General features: G+C 42.8%; 3 protein-coding genes and 2 long non-coding RNA genes across 6 annotated transcripts; all 5 read left to right on the top strand.

The window, feature by feature from the left end:
• The first annotated feature begins 357 nt into the window (after positions 1-357).
• On the top strand, positions 358-2,277 carry LOC126316766 (uncharacterized). Its single transcript, XM_049992860.1, has 3 exons — positions 358-411; positions 541-684; positions 749-2,277. Exons 2-3 carry the CDS (start codon positions 545-547, stop codon positions 2,154-2,156), a joined length of 1,548 nt encoding a protein of 515 aa, XP_049848817.1. The 5' UTR covers positions 358-411; positions 541-544; the 3' UTR covers positions 2,157-2,277.
• Positions 2,278-2,530: 253 nt separating this feature from the next.
• On the top strand, positions 2,531-3,611 carry LOC126316816 (uncharacterized). The gene is made up of 3 exons (XR_007556283.1): positions 2,531-2,894; positions 2,969-3,164; positions 3,240-3,611. It is a non-coding gene; the product is annotated as an uncharacterized LOC126316816 (long non-coding RNA).
• Positions 3,612-4,254: 643 nt separating this feature from the next.
• On the top strand, positions 4,255-7,935 carry LOC126316815 (uncharacterized). 2 transcript variants are annotated; one of them, XM_049992908.1, is made up of 5 exons: positions 4,255-4,474; positions 4,883-4,965; positions 5,104-5,182; positions 5,283-7,436; positions 7,681-7,935. In XM_049992908.1, exons 2-5 carry the CDS (start codon positions 4,909-4,911, stop codon positions 7,908-7,910), a joined length of 2,520 nt encoding a protein of 839 aa, XP_049848865.1. In that variant the 5' UTR covers positions 4,255-4,474; positions 4,883-4,908; the 3' UTR covers positions 7,911-7,935. The 2 variants fall into 2 exon arrangements, with proteins under 2 accessions (XP_049848865.1, XP_049848866.1); XM_049992909.1 differs by having other exon boundaries at positions 4,270-4,474; positions 5,499-7,436; positions 7,681-7,934.
• A 4,910-nt stretch (positions 7,936-12,845) lies between these two features.
• LOC126316814 (uncharacterized) lies at positions 12,846-14,504 on the top strand. Its single transcript, XM_049992907.1, has 2 exons — positions 12,846-12,957; positions 13,017-14,504. Exons 1-2 carry the CDS (start codon positions 12,862-12,864, stop codon positions 14,121-14,123), a joined length of 1,203 nt encoding a protein of 400 aa, XP_049848864.1. The 5' UTR covers positions 12,846-12,861; the 3' UTR covers positions 14,124-14,504.
• Positions 14,505-19,011: 4,507 nt separating this feature from the next.
• On the top strand, positions 19,012-19,909 carry LOC126316775 (uncharacterized). The gene is made up of 4 exons (XR_007556273.1): positions 19,012-19,113; positions 19,200-19,353; positions 19,496-19,567; positions 19,633-19,909. It is a non-coding gene; the product is annotated as an uncharacterized LOC126316775 (long non-coding RNA).
• The last annotated feature ends 2 nt before the right edge of the window (positions 19,910-19,911 follow it).

Here is a 19,911-nt window from a genome sequence, read left to right as displayed (position 1 = left end):
GTGGCGCGTCGCCGAGTCGAGCCCGAGCCATCTTCAATTCCTCCGTTTTCTGGCGTCTCAATTGATGCGTCTGCGCTCGCTCAGTCTCCAGCCGCCCTCGGCCCGCGCCAAGCGCGCGAGGCGGACAGTTCACGTTACTCAGAACTACCGCGAAGATGAGCTTCCTCTCGCCTTCGCGCCAAACCAGAAAGGACGAGCGCATTGCACTTTGGAACTGAGAAACGGCCGATAACGATCAAGTTAGCCGTTATGGAGAAATTTCGTCAACAATTGGAGAAATTACCTCATTACCGATAAACAGTCGATATGCGTGTAAATAAGAGCTGGACTTTTGCAATGTTGAATTTTGGTATTTTCAGTTTTACTGGAAATTGGCTTGGAGGGTGTTTTCAACCGATTTGGCTCGTCGAGGTGGGTAAGCTTATATCTGGATAGGTGTGCGAGCAAGTATTTGTTTGGAAGCGGGCTGTTATTTTTCGCGAGCTGTTGCTACGAAGAGGAATGAAAAAGACGAACAATAACGAGTTCTTTTTGGTTTAGTGCAATGCTCGCAACAATGAATCTTTTTGAGCGTTCTTGTTCCTTCAACATTTTTTTGAATATTATGTCTTATCTCAGCATTAAAGACAAAATAGCCGCCGCAGCCGTGTGCAAGACCTGGAACAACATAGTTGTCAAAACTTTGTGCGTAATCAATTGAATTTGCTTTTTTCGCCATTTGGAAACCGTTTTAATTGTTTCTTTTTAGCACCTCCTTTCACCTGAAAAGAGACACGGTCAATTTCTATTACGCTGGGAGCGACAACGAGGTCATTCGAATATTTGAGACATTTAGGTTTCGCAATGGCGGAACGCCTGAGTACCCCTACCTGCACTTAGTCACGCTTCACAAAACGCCCTGCATGACAAATTATCTGGTGGATTATATGTGCTCTCGGTATTTAAACTTGAAGTCCGCGCCGAATCTCACGCACCTAGTGTTGGAATTGGAGCCTATTTTTCCTGAGCTGGCCACGCTGTCTCAGCTGAAACATTTGAAGATTTTGCTCCGGAGGCGTTTCAATTCCAACACAAACTACACTTGGTACATACCAGATAGTGGAACCTTAGAGTTTTTCCATTTGGAATTAGACGATAAGTTCAACAAGACTTTTATGACCCAGCCCATTTCTATCCACTACCAGTATGGCCAGTATCGGCGAATCAACAACGCATATCAGGCATTTAGAAACGTCAAAACGTTGGTAATTTTGAACGGATCTCTAAGCGGAGTTGACGTTTCTCACCTGTTTCCTTCTCTTCAGTGTATGAAGGTACAATATCCTCAAAACTACGGGTTTCCCCCTACGCTCGAAACCTTGAACATCGTCAAGCTTCAAAGCACGAATGAACTCCCCTCTTTAGACAAACTGACTCATTTGAAGACGTTAGTGGTCAATGTGAAGACCTTCCGTGCTTGTCGACAAGTAAGAGAATTGCTTCAAAATCAGACTATCCACCACTTGGAAATTTACGTCCACGACTCAAGTTATCGACACTTAAATGATTGTTTCTACGAGCAGCTCCGATCCTCTCCTCTAGGTCGGAATCTCAGGGTGCTTAAAATTGGAAATCACACCATGTCCGAGCATACGCTTCAACTGGCTCAGACGAAATTCAAGTTTTCTGCTTTAAAATCGACGATTAAAACAGCTTACGATCAAAAGATGACGGTTTTTCCCCCTGTTCACGACGAGCACACAAGAGTCATCAGACCTTGCGAATATTGTGGAACGTCACTCGAAGCCCATTGCATAAAGGATCACTACGAAGTGTGTTCAAGGTCCAGAAGATCATGTCCGCTGGCTTATCTGGGATGCAGAAAAGCAATTTTGAACACGAGCCGAGAATACCAAAAACACATGAAAAAGTGTAGCTATAATTTGCTCAATTGTGCATGTTGTATGAAATCCATTCATATTTCTTTGTACTCTGCTCATATGATGATGCACGACCGAGCTCTTCCGTTCAACGAGCTAAACTCGAAAACGATTAAATCATGTTCCGCCTTTAAAGATGTGATTTGTATCGGCTGCAAGCAGGAGCTCGAAATTGACTGTTTGAAAAAGCATTTGTGTCCAAACAGAAATTCGAGGAAGTTGGTTGTGTTTATATAAAATATATATACATATATATACATATGTAGCATGCAAAGAATGTTGAGCGCTTTTCTATTGCATAGTGTGCGAGCGGTGCAGGCATCGAGCGATTACAAGAGCGCTATATGTTCGAGCAAATTATTTGCGATCTCTCTTATGGCTGCGTTTTTTTTGTTCATACGTCTTCGAACATGGGTGTTGTCTATGTGCGCGATGTTGAATGTTTTGCGTCCAGTCGTTACAGATTGTCGTTCGCTTCGATCTTTTTTTGTTATGATGTTACATGACGCGTATATGAGCTGGTTTTTTTGTGCGCACACAAAGTAACACGTTATGGCGCGAAGGGGGCTGCACTTCTTCTGCACAAGTGGTTCTATTTATGAACCCTGTGACTCGCCTCGAAAAATTTGCGGTCATTCGATTCGCTTGCTTAGGTACATGGTGCATCTTTTTTTGGATCCTGATCTGAGAAAGTACACACAATTTTTTTTACGATTCAAAATTGGTGAATACGATACTTTTAAATTCTTTTTTTCTGTCCTATATCTTAAATTAGCCAGCTGCGCTTATATAGGGGTTTACACTGGCCTCAAGCCTTTTCAGGGCGATGTCTATTTTTTACACTGTTGTGGCACGCGGTGACGTGATTCTGGCTGAATATTCTACCAAGCAAGGAAATGATATCAATTTTATCAAGAATTTACTCAGTAATATAGACAGCACGTCAAATACAAAGAAAACCTATTTTTACGATAGGTATGAGTAGTTTTTGAATTGTTTAACACTCCAGGAGTGCGCTGAACAAACCCTAATAAGAAAGGTGCTTTCAGTTTTTATTTCAACTATGAGGTTGAAGACGGGTTGATTTTTATGTGTATTTCGGATGTCGGCCCAAAGAAAAATCTACCCTTTGTATATTTATCTATGGTGAAAAAGCGCTTTTTAGCGCAATTTGGTGACAGATGGAGAGATGCGATTAGTTACTATGCACAGACTGAGTTCAGTCGAGTGTTGAGACAATTGAGTGTACGCATTTCCTATAGATTTTTTAGGGACAACGGCACGGAACAAAATTGACATTTGAGCCCTTGGTCCGATTAGGAACACCATAATGAAAGTGGAAGCGTAGACCGGATATCCAGGTTACAAGATTCAATTGCAGAAGTTAAGGAAATTATGATTGATAACATTGATAAAGCGTTAACACGTGGCGCAGCAATTGAAGACACGCTTCGCAAAACCGACGAAGTTGCTTCCAATTCCATTGATTTCAGGAGAAGGACAACCAATATGAAAAACACAATGAGATGGAGATATGTTAAATCAATCATTTGCATAGCAGTGGCAATGATACTGTTAATATATATTATCACTGCAATTGCATGTCAAGGACCTACATTTAAAGGCTGTCGCAAAGAATGAGATCTCTCTGTTTTTCACAATGAACGAAACAGAAAAAAAAAGTTAAGCGAATTCGAGTTTGTTTATCATGAATTAACTGTGCGTTCCTGGCGCAACCAGGATATTATTTTTTTGTTTGTTTCGCAGATTTCATTCACCAACGATAAGAGCTTATTATCCATCGTGACTAACTCGTCTGGCTGATTCGTGTTCCTATCTGATTCTGTTAGCAGAGCAATTTGCATTTTTAGCATATTTTTTTCTGCCTGATGCTGATGTTGAAAGTGTAAGTACCATCGCGAAATAGGAGAAAGTTCGTTTCATTGTATGAGAGCGCATCTTGTATCATACCTTTTTCAACATTTCCTGTTTTTCTAATTCCAAATTTTCTATTTTGCACTTGAGTTGTACCAGTAAATCTGAATTTAACAGGTCTCTGTTTTCCATTCCTTTATGGGCATTCCCGATCCCGTCGATTTTCGCTTCAGTCTGACTTTCTGGAATTTCAAAATTCTTTTTGGTCTTTTTAAACGTTACTCCTGTCAACATTTCGTTTCCGCGCTGTCGTTCAACTCGCTCGGCCTGTTTCATCATGGCTTCTATTTGCGAGTCAATTGGATCGTTTTCGGCAGTTCCGTGATCCGCCTCTTCAAGCGGTTCCATTGGCTCCATAGGACGATAAACGTAAACTTTCAAGTGTAAAAAAGATTTATGATTTTTATTTTTTGTCATTTATTCAAGCAGCTGGTTCTTGACCTGTCGAAATGCCTCGGCGGTTTCGCGCTCTGAGAAGCGCAGTTCTGCGTCTTGATTTGGTCCAAATGTGCCGAAGTGCATAGGCTAATCAAAGATGTGGATAGGTCGCGTTCTGGAATGCCAACAGGCGAATTTACTTGCCATGAGCCGCGGTTGAGAGAGATCGGTGGACTCTTGAGGTACGTGCAAAATAGCAGTGTCTTGTTTGACAAGGACGTAGACGGGGGTGTGAAATGTCAAAAGGGAATGTGCCGGTCCATTAAAATTCGCTACATGTGTACATTTCATGTCGACACGAAAGCGTCCCGAAACTCGGGATGGTTGATTAATCGACAAGAGAAAGATGCACTGCGGTCACCTCAGCGCGTTTTTTTTCGGTAGTTTAAAATGGCAACGGTCGAATCGATCTAAATACATATCAAAAATTGCCTTGAATGAGGGTGCAGAGGGCTTCAAGCGGTTTAGCTTTTACTAGACACGCACGCCATTTAGGGATCGCTTTTTTTTTTTTTACTAGATTATGAAAAAAAAAAGTTAATAAATTTATTTGTTTATGTAATCTCTTTGTACTCGGTGCGTTGCTTTAGAGCACGTCCGACCGCCGATAAGGGATATGGTGTTAGCTAGCGCGTTGTCTCCGCAGGAGACGACGCAGTTCATGCACATGATGGTACGTGGCGCGAGGAGAGGTTTTTCATGCAAAGTGCATTGATTGAGTTCATGAAAGTAGCGTCGAGCGTAATACTTGCGAGGATATCGGATCGATCAAATTTGGTTTTGACAAAAAATCGGATATTTATGTAACTAGGACTTGATCGATAAGAAGAAGTATCAAAAAGCGCTCAAAATAAATGACTCGATTTTGAAAAAAAACCCGATGCATGGAGGTACCGATAGAGATGCGGCAGGAAGACAAAGGGCAAAAAATTTTTCGATCGTCCGCCTATTCGTGTGTATATCGTAGCTATTAATTGATCCGTATTTAAGAAACTATCTGTGTAAAGGGCTTGATCAAGCATTTAACGAATCACCAGGCGGAAGGGTACAAACTTGCCCGCCAGGGCTTGTACCTAAATATTGCTTCTAGTTTTGGGTGGTACATTTTGGGTGTATTGTACAGAGTTGATATGTGTTTCTATATGGCCTGCTTGTGCTTCAAGACGGGTCTAAGCCATGATCCTAACGATGAACGGATTCTTCGAGAAATGGCGCCTGTTCAAGCTCACATAAGGGACTATTCAGGCTATCTAATTATGAGGAAGAAGATACTGGAGCATCGCTGCGATCTTCGAAATAATTGGTTCGGAATGGCCGTGGCAGCCCACCTGTGCAAAGAGTATGAACTCGCCCTAAGCGTGTTGACGAGCGTACATGATGCCTGTTTCCGGAACGAAGATTCTCTCAAAAAATGGGATACCAGCCACGAATTATCTGAGCTACTGCTGTACCAAGCTTTTATACTTCTAGACTCTGGTCAATATACCTCTGTGCTGAAATTTCTAAATTCAATGGGAGATAGCATAGTAGACCGAGTGCTGTACAGAGAATACTTGGCGGAGGCATTGATTCAAGTCGGCAACTTAGAACAAGCGAAAAAACAATATCGAGAACTGCTAAGCATGAATCCAGAAAACTCAACATATCACTTTCAATATCAGAAGGCTCACGAGATCGACGGTCTGAGTAACCCCAACTGCTCTCTGTCCGACGAGCAACGCGAGACCCTGGGGAAAATATACGAAGATTTACTCGACGAACATCCAAAATCGGATATGATTCGCTTGATGCCAATCTTCTATTGGTTGGAAAAAGAAAAAGTCCTTCAACCTCTTCTAAGATATATGCAAGAAAAATTCAGAAAGGGCGTTCCTTCTCTCTGGAGAATCTTACAGCCTCTGTATTCCCGTCCAGAGTACGGCGAAATCCTAGAGGACGCGGCCCTGCTATTCCAACGCAGCCTTCAATCAAATGGCACCTGGCCCAACCTTGACGACCCTGGTGCTGATTCGGGCGAAAAGGCACCCCCTGAAGCGATCATATGGGTCTATTTTTTCTTATCACATCACTACCTCGAAAAGTACGACTACGACCAATCACTGTCTTATATCAACCGGGCCATCGAACAAAGCCCGAACCTCATTGAGCTCTACCTCCTAAAGGCCAAAATACTCAAGAAACTCACAGACTATTCAAAGGCCGCAGAACTCGTCGAACAGGCACGCCTCTTGGATTTGTCCGATCGCTTTTTAAACAATAAATCCGTTAAATACTGGCTACGTGCGGACAAAGTCGATGAGGCGATCAAGAGAGTGAATTTGTTTTCCAAGACGGACACTTCTACCTATAATAACGTTTATAGCATGCAGTTCATGTGGTTTGAAATACACCTAGCAGAGAGTTACTATCGCCAGGGTGACTTGGCCAAGGCGCTCAAAAATTTTACGGCAGTGAGCGAACACTTTCAAGAGATCAAAGATCAATATTACGACTTTCACAACTATTGCCTGCGAAGCATGGCCATGAGCTCCTATATTGAGGTGCTTCGGTTCGGGGAACGCGCCTACGGTCAAAGGCCGTTCCGTCGTGCTGCAAAAGGCGCCATCCTCTGTTACTTGAAACTGGAAGAACAACGTAACTCAAACACCGCCGAAGCACAAGAAATTCCTCCATCCAGCGCGCCTACGAATGGAGGTGGCTCTCTCCCATCCAAATCGATGAAAAAACCGAAGTCTTGGAATGGAAAGTACGATCACGATCCGCATGGACTTTTGCTGGCCAAAACCTCTAAACCCTTAGAAGACGCCACCAACTACGCTCGTCTTCTCTCAAAATACCCTGGAGAAGACGTCGAAAGTTACCTACTGTCCTACGAAGTCTACATCAGGCGAAACAGGCCTCTACTTGCACTGAAATCTTTAAAACTCGCCATCAAAATCGCAACCTGTCAAAACCATCAAGTCCATCTAAAAATTTGTCACTTCCTTTACTGGTGGGTAGATCATAGACATCCTGTAGAAACCGTGTCTTCCACCATCGACGCTATCCTTCAAACACTGGGAATCACACATCTCTCCAATCCAAAGTTATACAATGAATCTTGGCTTGAACTTGTTTCCGACAACTTCGAGAACCGACTAGCAGGTCCGTTATCTAATAACTTAGTTACTTTTTGCGTGCGTCCTTGAATCCTTGTGTTTTGTCTTTGTGGCACTATCAATATGCCAGTTTCAACCGTCTTTAATCTCAGAAGTGATTACAAAAAATGACCTATTCTGATTCATGGCACGGTGAGAACTATATTTATACTTCAATACTATAATGTTTGTTTGACGTGGTACACTGTGATCATGCTTTTACTTTTTCTTACATTGTTTTTCGTATCTAGTTGCTGAAGTCCTCTTGGTCTACGGAGATCCAGACGCCCGACCGAAGGCGCTTAAACTGGTTATGGGGCTCGATCAGAATCACAAGTGCTCTCTAGATTCTTTCTTTTGGGCGACGCGTTTGATCCGGACTTATTTCGATAAGGCGGCGCTGGATAGCTTCAATGTGATTGCCATTTCTAAATTCCCTCATGTGTCACATTTTCTAAATCCATCTGACTCTTCCATATGAATAAAAAAATCAGTTAAAAAAAAAGGCCGGTAAGGAGTAGTCTGAATTGAGTTACACCAAAAATTTCACTGTTATGTTTACAGCTACTCTCAGTGATGCCTTGTGTATCGAACTAAAGTCTCTCGACGTTCGCTCACCAGGCGTTTCCATCCATGGACACATTGCAGTAGGCGTCGGCTGCAGTAGAAAGTCTCCCCCTACCCTCCCCCTCTCAGAGAAGAGTAGAAAGGCACCCCTACCTCAGCTTCCTTCACCGAATTTGCAAATGCATCGGGGTCTATTTCTGGTACCTGGCATCTCCTCACGAAGATTACAATTTCTATATGACTGAGCGACTCAGACCTTCCCAAACGCTAGAGAAAAAGACAACGACAACACACAACCCTCAGATTGTATGTTTATCAAGGTCAAAAGTATGCGTCTAAACACAAGCTCTAACCGGCCTCTTTGTTTTCTCCATTTCGGAATATTAAAGCATGTCGTTTGATTAGTATGTATTTATTATGGGACCACACAACTTTTTTAACATGAGACGGATCCTTTGTTCAGCTTTGAACCAATCTAACTGTACATTGATTCACAAAGAGTAAGAGATTGTTATTCGCAAGTAAAAAATTTTGGTTCGCCCGTAGTCAAAAGAAAGACCGTTAATCAATGCCTCGCTATTAGCTCTAGCTATTTGCTCAGGAAATAAAGGCGAGGGACGCAATCAACAAAATGTGTCAAATTTAAGTTCTGAATTTGTGCAAAAACAGCTGGAAAGAGTTGTACTCACAAAAACATTCTATCACCTTTTACCGGTTTTTTATGGTCCTCTTGAAACTTAAAGTATACTGTGAATCGAATCTGCTTTTAGGGGATATTTTTCTGGTTGTTTCAGAGAGGCAGTCAACTGAATTCTAAACGTGAAATAACGGTTAAATCTCCTGTCATATGAAAACGAGAGACGAATTGAACCAATAGCCGGAGGTGTCTGCATCACAGATTTGATTCGCGCAGCATATAGACAAATCCGAAGTATCCAAAGAAGTTTGGTTTTTCTTTTTGCCCTAATTTTATCCTTGGTGTTCCTTTGAGCCGATGTACTCGTTTTAATTGTTCAACAGCCAAAAAATTTAGGTATTGGAGTATCACGCCTCTTTGACAGGGACAAAAAGGCACAAAACCTAGCCTAGCGTAGAGAATTCAAAAAGACACAAACCCATGTATTTCTCGGCCAAATATCCATGTTGTCGACTCGTATTTTGAGCGTTTGCGTTCAAAGAAAAAATCGCATTTTGGTTCGGTTGCCTCATTCATAGCACTTTCTTTTTCGAATTTTATTACATCCCTTGGTTTTAAAACATTTTTGTTGCAGAGGACCGAAAGAGCCGTTCAGGATGCATTTGAAGTTGAATACAGATCGTTCAACTCGGTAAGCGATACCTCGTCTGAATTGCGGCACTCGAAGGATTCGTAATGACTCCACATAGCCTGCATCTGGACCGAGATGCACATTGCAAAAACATCCTACAATTGATTCTTGCTGCTGAAAAAGCTAAAATGTGTTTCAAGTAACCATCAAAAAGTCTTCAGGTATCTCGTATTCGAGTGCACTTTTTCTCTGGCTATTCAATGGAATTCAGAAGAAAGAGCATAGATGGCAACCAAAACGGCGCAATAGAGAGAGAGAGGTGTGGTCTCTGTTAGTGCTACTACGCTTAGAACAAAATTAGCCCCAAACACGTTGTAAAATTATCAAAATTGCGAGAATTGTACGATACAATAATCATTCAAAATCTAACCTCACGTCATCCAAAGTCAACATGAATTGTCTGACCAGGAGAAGCGCTTACTCAGGTGCTATCGATGGGGAGATATTGCGGTTTGCTTCGCATGCATATAATATTATACACATACGGGAGTTCAATAACAAATGGCACATACACCGACGACGTTTTGGAGAACAAAGCTGTCTCTCATTGCCACAATGTTCTAAAAAGTCTTAGAGTAATCGTTACAAAAGGGTATACCGGTCGTATCAGGACTGACCAATGCCGGGCAAATAGAATATTCGAATCGCGAATTTTCAGCCTGTTCCGAGGGCATCATGAAAGCCAGAGGAGAGGGCCTAAAACGTGTACAACATACGTGCATGCACAATATGTACCTCCATGACTATTCGAAACTACATTTACATCTGTTGCGCAGATGGCGTCCTTGTAAAAAATTTTATCCTCATAAACGTATAATTATTGCCGTCATTTATGCTGTACAATTCTTGTCTGTAGCTGAATGCACCAGACTTGGCGGACAACATTTTACACACCAGTTCGAAATCCTTGAAAAACATAAGTCGAACTCATCCCTACACGCACATACCCCCACAGGTTAACAGGCTTTAACGCGACCTTGTCAACATCATACGGGGATTGAATTTGAAGGGGCCGCGTGCACTGTACACCCCGATCGAGGGAACAGCAGAAGCCCCCCGAAAAAAATGTTCCATGATCTAAAGAGGATAATTCGCGAGGAGCACGCGCACGATGAGAACTAGAACGCGCAATCAGGTACGACATACCCATATCTGGATAAGGAGAGTTCAGTCATCATCGTCTGGCGTCACGGTTCGCTTCCTCTTCCTGGGGGTTCTTTTTTTGTTGCCTAGGTAATAATGATACAATCTCCAGACGTTTTTCAAATCTACTGAAGATGGTCGTTCTTTGACTTTGCATATGATAGGTGTATCTCTATCGACAGAAGTATAGTGAGAGTCCGTGTAAGATCGAAATGGATATCCGACATGAGGTGGCTTTCTTGTTCCTCTTGAAACGAACAGAAAGTAAATCATTCCTGGCAGCTCTGACAGCGAATGAACCTTCGGATGGTCGCTACGAACATATTTCTCTCGAATACCTTTGGCATTTTCTATAACGCAGCTAAATAGTGCTTCGTAAGTGAGGGGGTTGAGCTTCTTGCTCTTTCTATGCTCGAAATAATCGTCACCAAGATAGGCGTCCTCGAGAAAATTATCCAAATCCGCAGACTTGGCATTTTGTGTGTTGGTGCTGGTCGCTTCAGCTTTTTCCTCTATACGCAGGTATTGCTGGAGTGAGGATTCCTTGAACGGCCCCGTGGCGGCTTGTGCGCCGAATCCTTGGGGCATGTGCATAGCCACGTTATTAGACCTATTGTTTGGTGGAGAGGTATAGAACATTTGATCAGATACAGCGCCCTCGGGTGCCAGTAATGGCGACATAGACTCGCACGTAAGAGGTGCTTTGCCGCCTGCCTTTTTGCCATTTGGAGTGCCTCTCAAGTTCACTGCATAATACATGTCTTTGCGTTCTGGGCTAATGACCGCACTGCTATTGTAGATAGATTTGGTACCATCAAAAGAAACTGGCATGACAGTCGGGGAAGGCACGTTTTCGACGCTCTGTTGGTTGTGAACAACAGGTTCGCTCAGAGAGTTCTCGTGCTCGCTGCTGCTCTCTTTTTCACCACTCGCCGCGACGCGCTTGAAATTAGACGACGAATAGACCCGGTCAGGAAAGGAAGAGGGCGTCGAATAACCCCGGCAGATGTTGTACACGTTATGCGGAGGGATTTGCATAGAGGAGTGTGTAGCAGCACTAGTCGAATGGCTGCTATTGTTGGCCATGGTTGTCGGGGACGGCGGAGAGGCGGCAGAAATATAGGACGACTGTTTTGGTGTCCCATTAGAATTGACAGGTAAAAAACTTGACACTCCATATCCTCCGATAGGGTAGAGAATAGGCTGTAGTTGATTGGACGCAGCATTTTGCGCGTCAGTATCATCTTCAGTGTACTGAGTAGAGTCATAAGTAGAGATCGAGGGCATACCAGTGTTGTTGCTACTTCCACCGGCGCCGCATATCCCGTTGACATGATATAAATCAGAATGTGTTATGTCGACCAAGTTACGGTCGCACTCTTGAACTTTGCTTGAATCGTACGTGTTCATCGTAGAACCCTGTATGATTCGTCTAGATAAAATCTGGTTCGCATCTGTATTCGAATTGACAGAGCCACCAGAATAAGTCGATGGTACAGTGCCTTCAGAGCAGCCTGGAATATCTACATTGCTTTGAGAGTTCACCACCATTTTTTGCACGTCGCCTGCGACTGTACCATTGCCCGTATCGAAAAGACTGCCATTCGAAAGGGACTTATTATTCAAGTTGTCAGAAAAACGAAGTTCTGAACCTATCCCTAAATTGTAGTAACTGTCTCCAGTTGTAGAATTATTCAAATTGCCATTCGAAACACAAAACGCCGGTCCCATGCCGAGATCATGTATGTCAAGTAGAAGGTTTTCCGAGTTGTATCGGAATGGCTCACTTGTCATGACTTATATAAACTAGGCCAATTGTATGCGCTTGTAACCTGAGGTATACTACCAAGCCACAGGCCTGAAAATACCAGTACAGTCCAAAAAGTTGTCCTTTGTAAACGAAAGATTGTTATATTGGAGGAGGCAGTAGAGATCCTCGTGTTTCCCTTATGTGCCCAAAGCTGAAAGTCTGTGTTTTATGAAAATATCGTCAATTAAAACAGCTAGTATTCTTCTCAAATCAACCATCGTTTAATAACTCTACGCACCTATATACTGTCTATCTGCATGCTCTTTGGCCAGTCACTCTGTGGTGGATATGGTATCCAGAGCTAGAATAAATTGCCATCTGAAATTGTACTAGCTAATGCACAAATTTCTTTCTGCCTGTATATATTATACCGCCTTTGTCTCGACGCCTATATTGAGATAATTATACGCAAAAAATCACGCAAGAATAAATACTTCGAGCCAACTACATTTAAGACGCGCTCGTATGTTCTGGGCTGATTTTGATAGAGCCATAATTTCTGCCTTAAAAAGGGATGAATTCACTTTTTTTTTGTACGCATCACCTAACGAGCTCGTAGCATATTCTCGCACCTTCTCCTTTTAATGGCCGGATGCTCGCCATGGACTGGACTGCCTGGCGACATATATCTCAGAATATTGAAACTGTTGTCGTCATCTGATTTGCATTCATTGATTTTGGTACGTGACAGTGCGCAGTCAACGAAAAACGACAAGGGACTCTTACCCCCCTTATTAAGACATGCTCTTCTTGGAAAGAGCTCATTACAGGCAATGATTGCAATAACGGATTCATCAATTCCTATTGGAGACACGTCTTGTGGAAGGAGTGGGGTATCTGTTCTTCCAGGGTAACTTCTTTTGCCAAAGGGGGCATGATACCACGTGATATATACCTTGCTTATAAATGGTCTAGAATCAGTGTAGCCGACCTATTTTTACCATACATGAATATAAAGAAAACCAACGAGATTCCTCGAATGAAAAGACGAGTTCAATTGAGCGCTATTTCAGCCTTTTGGGTTTTAGGGTTGTACCACACTAATTCCTTAAACCACCAATTCGAGGCTCAGTATAGACATGACTCGACTTCGTACTTTGGCAGAGTTCTGGAAATTACAAACGTCTTTAGAATTCAAATAGAGGGATCTGCGAGAGTGGCTGTCCCGGGATATTACAGAGTATCATGGCGCTTAAAGATTGTAGACGCAGAACACGGTTTGGCGCCATTATTTTTCTATACCAGTGTGTCAGATTCTTTTCGATCTGGGCCAAAGCCCATGATTAACCGAAAGGTTGAAATCAGTAGAAGGAATGTAGGATATTACAGAGACGAAGATTTAAAGTGGTGTTATGAAGAACTGGCACATCCCGCGCTTACGAACAGAAAAAATTTTGTTTACGAGTTTTGCCCTCCTCACTTTGTGGATAATAGGCAAAATCTAGGAGAAGAGGAAGCCGGCGCTGGTGGTGAGCAGGCTAATTTGCCCGCTATTCCAACATCCCAGACTTCGAATGAGGGAACGCCTGGGCACACTGATTCAGAGCATCCCGCTGTTGGTAGCCAAGAACAAATTCGAATGAACGTTTGGTTCGATTTAATTGTGGGGTATATTCACGTACCGAAGAAGTGGAGTGGCGTTCGTTTTGCCGCAATCAATTCAGTTCCTGACTGGAAGAATGGATTATGGGTAGACTACGTTTCCTTGCTTCCAGTGACGAAGAAGGAATTCAATATGAAAGACAAACTTCCAATGGGTTTTCAGGCTACTTCAGATACAACGTTTGGTTTCGATCACTATAGAACAGCAGACCCCTTTCTTGCGCCTAATATGGAAGTTGACTAAGAAAATAGTGCGTACTTTAGGAAGAACCATCAAGTCAAAAAAGATCACATATGGTCTACACATATAAAATGTGTGTGCACAAGCCTCTCTAAACGTTGGGACTTTGCGATGTCAACTCAGATGAGCAATCATTTTTTTCGTCCAGCTTGTGATATTAGATCTATGAACAGATACAAAAAATATTTTAGACAAGAATACGAGCAACATCAGCGAATGGAGAAAATGACAATAGATGCCATGTGAGAAGACCTTACACCTTCGAGCAAGGGTTCGTTCGAGAGAGGTACAAGTACGCGAAAATCAGATTCTTATTCGTAATAATATAGGGTGAGAAAGTGAGATGCATAGATGATCTCACATTTTCTCAATGGATTGACTTATATGCCTTTTTCGTAACATTTTGAAATGTTGGTTCATGTCGCATTTTTCTTATGAGACGTTATATGTACAGCGTATATGGGTTTCGATTAGGATGGTTTCCAAGGTCTTCCTTCTGGCAAGCAAAGAGTAAGGCCTATTAGGAGGAGCAGTATAGCTAGGTTCAATAAGCTGCTGAGCTTTTTTAGAGTGGATGAGTAATCCAGGTTGCTATGTTTCGCCAGATCCAGGTAAAGCGAATGGTCAGGATGACGGGAGTTTCGTTTATCTTTTGCATCTGCGATATCTAACAGATTTGGCATTGTATCAGGGTGACTTTGATCAGGTTGATACGTCGCCAGCTGCAATCGCATGCTGGAAATACGTTTTTGAAATTGTTCTGTGTTCTCGTTGAAATTTTTTATATGGATGAAGTGATCTAAGATCTGACAATTAGAGTACTTAACTCCGGGCGAGGACAGACACTGGTGGTCTGGTCGTATATTAGAAAGTTGAGAGTCAGAAAGGTAGCTGTGAGATAGATGCGTCGGTTTGTTAGGTTTTGAAGTATCCGACTGTGACAATAGGGTCGAGTGTACCAACGGGGTTGAGTGATCCATTCGGTCTAAGTTCAGATGCAAAACAGATTCAAAATAAGAGGGAAAAGTTGATTGTTTCAAGTCTTGATCACTGGACAGGCTAGTCTTACTTAGATAATCAGAGGTATTAATAATTTGTTTGAAGACATCTACATTATCATCGTGATACTCAGTGGTGTTGCCATTTGGATCAGAGCTTTTGCCCAGGACTTCGTTATCTACGGAAGTGTTATCGAAATGGCTGTGATTGTTTTTGTCAGCACAAATGTTATACGTAGTGGTGTTATCGGTGTTGTGATATTTAGGAGCCACAATAAAGCTGGGGTTTTCAATACTACTATTAATGTTGTCTTGGTGGCCATTTATGTCACCAATTTTGCCAATATCGACGTTGCTGCTCATGGCATTTCTTGATGTGGACTTGTCTGCTTGACTCGCTGTATTGCTATCGATACCACAGTTTGTGTGGATTTCAGTTAGGTTGCTTTTGCTCGGGAAACTGCACAAATTCTCTTCAAGTTTTCTTTTCGCAGCAAAGTTCGAGTTGCCAATTGTGCCGCTCTCGTCGTCAGCGATGCTGCTGCTCTCATTCGTGACCTGTGATAGGTGAGGGTCTTCTTGGTGCACATGCGCGGATGAGCTGCCTAGAGTGTGCAGTACTCGGCACCGGTAACAACCAACGTTATCGACATGTTCGGAACCACGACGTGTGTGTGCTACTGTGTTTATGCAGTCACTGCTACGTTTGCCTAGATTGGCACTTTTGCAGGTAGGGCCACCGTTTGAGGCGGCGTCGCCGTTCTCCTTGTTGATGAGTTTGTGGATTGCAGAAGTTGTATGGGTGATCTCCTCGTCGGTACAGCAGCTTTCAGCCGAGTGGTCTCTGACGGCAGAAGAGGTTTTGAAGAGGCCGTCGATCGAATTTTTAAACGGTGGTGGTTCGCACTCCTCATCGACAGAAGAATTGCGAGCTGTTTTGTACTCGTGACGTGTCAGCTTGAGAGGCGGTTGCTGGTCTTGCACATTGCAATCGCTATTGCGAGGTAAATCTCTTAGAGGCGTTTCTGAGGAACATAGAAAAGAGTCGGTCTCTTCATGAGTTTTGTTGAATGAGAAATCTTTCTTAGCGGAGTAGTCGTCACTTTCACCCAAGTGACTTTGCATCGTCTGATATTTTTGGTTGTCACTCGATACGACCGGGCTCTGTTTTGAGCGATCTGTCGCTGTCTGGCCTTTGTTCCAATTGCTGCCAGATATGGACAAAGAGAGCAAAATGGCTGCGTTTTGTTCGCCCTGACCGGAATGCTGGAGCGAGGACGTATTGTAGCCGAACGATTCGAGATCTTCATTTGAAAGACTTGGGATGCGGTGGTGAGAAAAATTGTCAACAGGAGAAAAATTGTTTGGTGATAGGGGAAGACTTTTAGGTAAGTTCTGTGTCTCTTCAACACCCTTAGGTGTATGATGGAGTGGACTAGGTGATTTTTCATCGAATGCCTCGATTGACAGCTCACCAGAAGAAATTTCAGGGTCTGAATCGGCTTCGCTGCTCCAAGAAGAAGTTAGATTACCATCAGAATTTTCGGAAACAGTCGGAGATGAAGATAGGTTTGCAGAGCATTCGACCTCTTGAGGGAGAAAATGGGCGTCTTTCTTCGCAAAGCGGCCGCGTGGATCAAATTCGTAGTCAGTATCCATGGCGCTGTTTGATTTCATTTTGCCGATGCTGGCAGTACCTAAGAATCGCGCATTTTTATGATCTCTGCTCTCTCCAGACGTTATCTTGTCGCCGGTCGACTCCAGGCAGCGACTCCAGGCAGGACTCCAGTCTGGCAAGGAATCGCCATACCGGTTGAAACATAGATTTGACGATAGCTGAGAGTCGTCTGCGAGCGAGCCTGACAACGATCAAATGGTCAGCTTGAAGAGGGAACAAAGACAATTTTAAAAAGAGTACGTACTATGGCCCCGAAACCTCGATATGGCATCACTTGATGTTTCTGGAGACGGAAGAGTTGTACGACTCAGTAAATTCCGCTCAGACTTCGCTCGTTTCAGCCTGTCATTTTTACATAATTCTTGTTTGTTTAGATGAATGGACTCAGGTATGTGTGAGTCACTGTCCAGCCGACGTGGCTTTGTTTTGAATGGCAAGGGACTCTTCTTGCTCGGTGAACCTTTCTCCTTTTGTGACGTGGCAGCTAAATCTTCATTCATTAATGTCAGGAGCTTTGGCTCTTCGCGCACTTCCCGGAATTTCGTGCAGTTCAAGTGCAATAAACCGTCGCTGTCTGGTTTGTGTGTGTTGGCCTGATGTGGCAAAGCGATAAGAGTTTCTTTTTGCTTACTGACCTGATCTGTGATCTCAAAGCACTGGCTGGTATCTACAAGGCGGTCTACTGATTGACCAGCGATGGCAATTGGAACCGCGTTCGAACTGAGTTCGCTCTGAATAGGTTCTGAATTTTTAGAACACAAATTGTCGAATTTGTTTGCCATCCACAATGGATTTAATCGTTCATTACCGTTATATATGCTCATTTCAGTTTTTTTGAAACTGTGCGTATTCTCATCGATAGCTGAATGCGAATCACCAACGTACTCTTCAGTTTCGGTGCTTTCGTTCAGTTCATGCGAGAAATGAAGTAATTCTTTATTTTGCAATGTCCAAGCAGCCAATGAGTCTAATAGTACTGGCGCTGTGCGGCCAGAAACAGAAAACTCTTGTTTCTCAAGTACCCCAGACCTTTGTTGTTCAGCAGACTCCTCGACGTGCCTTTGACTGGAAACCATATCCTCGATGCTCTGTCCCGATACCTCAGACAATTCAGACGTTCTCGAGCTGCCGCATTCATCCAAATACGCCTGACATGTCTGAACTTTGTTATTGGGGTCTTTCCGGTAAGGGTCGACACCTATTTGTATGAGGAGATCTTCAACCTTGCGCGCACGTTTGCAACCAGGAATTTTACCCAGGGCCACGTAATCAATCAAGTTCAGTTGCTTAGGGCCAACGTGTGACACCAAATCCTCCGAAGGCAATTTCTCAATCAATAACCTGACAAACGCAATGTTTGATAGAATGCAGGCAAGTTGTATTGGCGTCACGCCATTTTGATTAATCTGGAATATCATCTTTTCTGGCTCAGACACGCTGTTCCAGAGCAGCTTATGAATTCCTTTTCTTCGATTGGATGCAGAAAAATGAAACAAATTGTTTTTCTTCGAGTCCACAAAATTCAAATCGGCTCCGTGACTGATGAACAACCCCACGATATCTGGTACATTAAAAGATACACAAACGCTCAGTGGTGTTCTTCCAAATTCGTTTATTTCATTAATATTTACCCCCTTTTCCTTCAAAGACCAAATAGCATCAGACACAATAACGAGGGACTCAGAATCCATGTCTACTAAAGGAAGAGTCTCTTTCGACCGCTGACCGGGTACCGAAATGCCAATCATGGCAATATCAAAGAAATCCTTGTACATGTCCAAAAGAGGTGACCTCGTCGACATGCTATGATTCAGTTATAAAGGCGGCAGATTGGTTGTACTAGCAAAAAAGAACTAAACATGTTTTGTTATTCAAAGCAAAAAAATGACAGCTCACATGATCGACAGCCTTTCGGTCTTATCAAGCTACACAGCTGTTCCTGCGCTTCAAATTGCGAGCCATGTCGAATTTAATGCGGCTGTTTCAAAACAAACCTTTTAACGAACAACACACATTGCACACATGATCAAATTCAGCCATATAACGGGTATGCGGATGCTCTTAAAAAAAATGCATTTTCACAAACGTGTATCACACAAAAAATTCTCATAAATTGCCGTATTGACCAAGATGCGGCTTCCCCGCTTGAAGTTGTGATCACACTGACATGAGAACAATCCTCCGGCAGAATGCGCCTTTTTTTAAAAAAAAATTTATCATACTACGCGCGTGAGGCAAAAGTACACGTGCGTATCGACCAAGCTATATAGCCTCAGCAGTGCTGATATTGGGCAGAACATATAAATTTACTTGACCTGTAAGTGAATTAATTTTTTGTGCCTTTTGTCCTTCTTAAAGCCCAATGTTTTCTGAAACGTTTAAATCATTTTTCTTTTTTCGAAGGTGATCAACTGATTTGATTCAGCCGAGATTACTCTTTGCTAGTCTAGAAACAATGGGAGATTGGTGGGAAAATGTCGGACAAGCTTTTGTCAACCATTACTATGCAGAATTTGACAAATCGGTAGAATCTAGAGTAAATTTAGTCAACCTTTATGTATGAGGAAAAAAGCAATTGATACTGCGTCCGAAATAAAACTTACCTGTCAAATAACTCTGTCTTTGAAATAATACACCTTTTTCCTGGGTTCTTTGTAACGGTAAATGCCCCGCATCTTGAAACATGGCACATTTTTTAGCAAGATGTCTCGATGCTCACCTTCAGTGGACAACCATTTCAAGGCCCCAGAGATATTGGCGGAAAATTAGCGGTACTGTATCTATCGTTACTATCTAATGTCTATTGCCCTTTGTATCTCTCTAACTAAAGAAACAGGACCTCAAATTTCAAAGAATTGAACATGTTCCATATTCGATCGTCTGCCAGCCTGCACCAAACAATGCTGTTATTGTACTCGTGGCGGGGCAATTAAGAACAGATGATGATCCTCCTCATTATTTTTCTCAAGTCTTTCATTTGATGCCAACAGGTGAATCTTATTTTGTTTACAATGACATCTTCACTCTTATCATTTGCTAGATTATGAGGTTACTTTACTAAGCTAAGCGTGTGGATCGTCCTGCATGCGGAGACCATGATATCTTTAATAAAAAA

The sequence above is a fragment of the Schistocerca gregaria genome, unplaced genomic scaffold, assembly GCF_023897955.1.
Source record: "Schistocerca gregaria isolate iqSchGreg1 unplaced genomic scaffold, iqSchGreg1.2 ptg000599l, whole genome shotgun sequence".
NCBI lineage: Eukaryota > Metazoa > Arthropoda > Insecta > Orthoptera > Acrididae > Schistocerca > Schistocerca gregaria.
The sequence above is the reverse complement of the archived record's forward strand: the minus strand, read 5'-3'. Positions and strand labels throughout refer to the sequence as shown.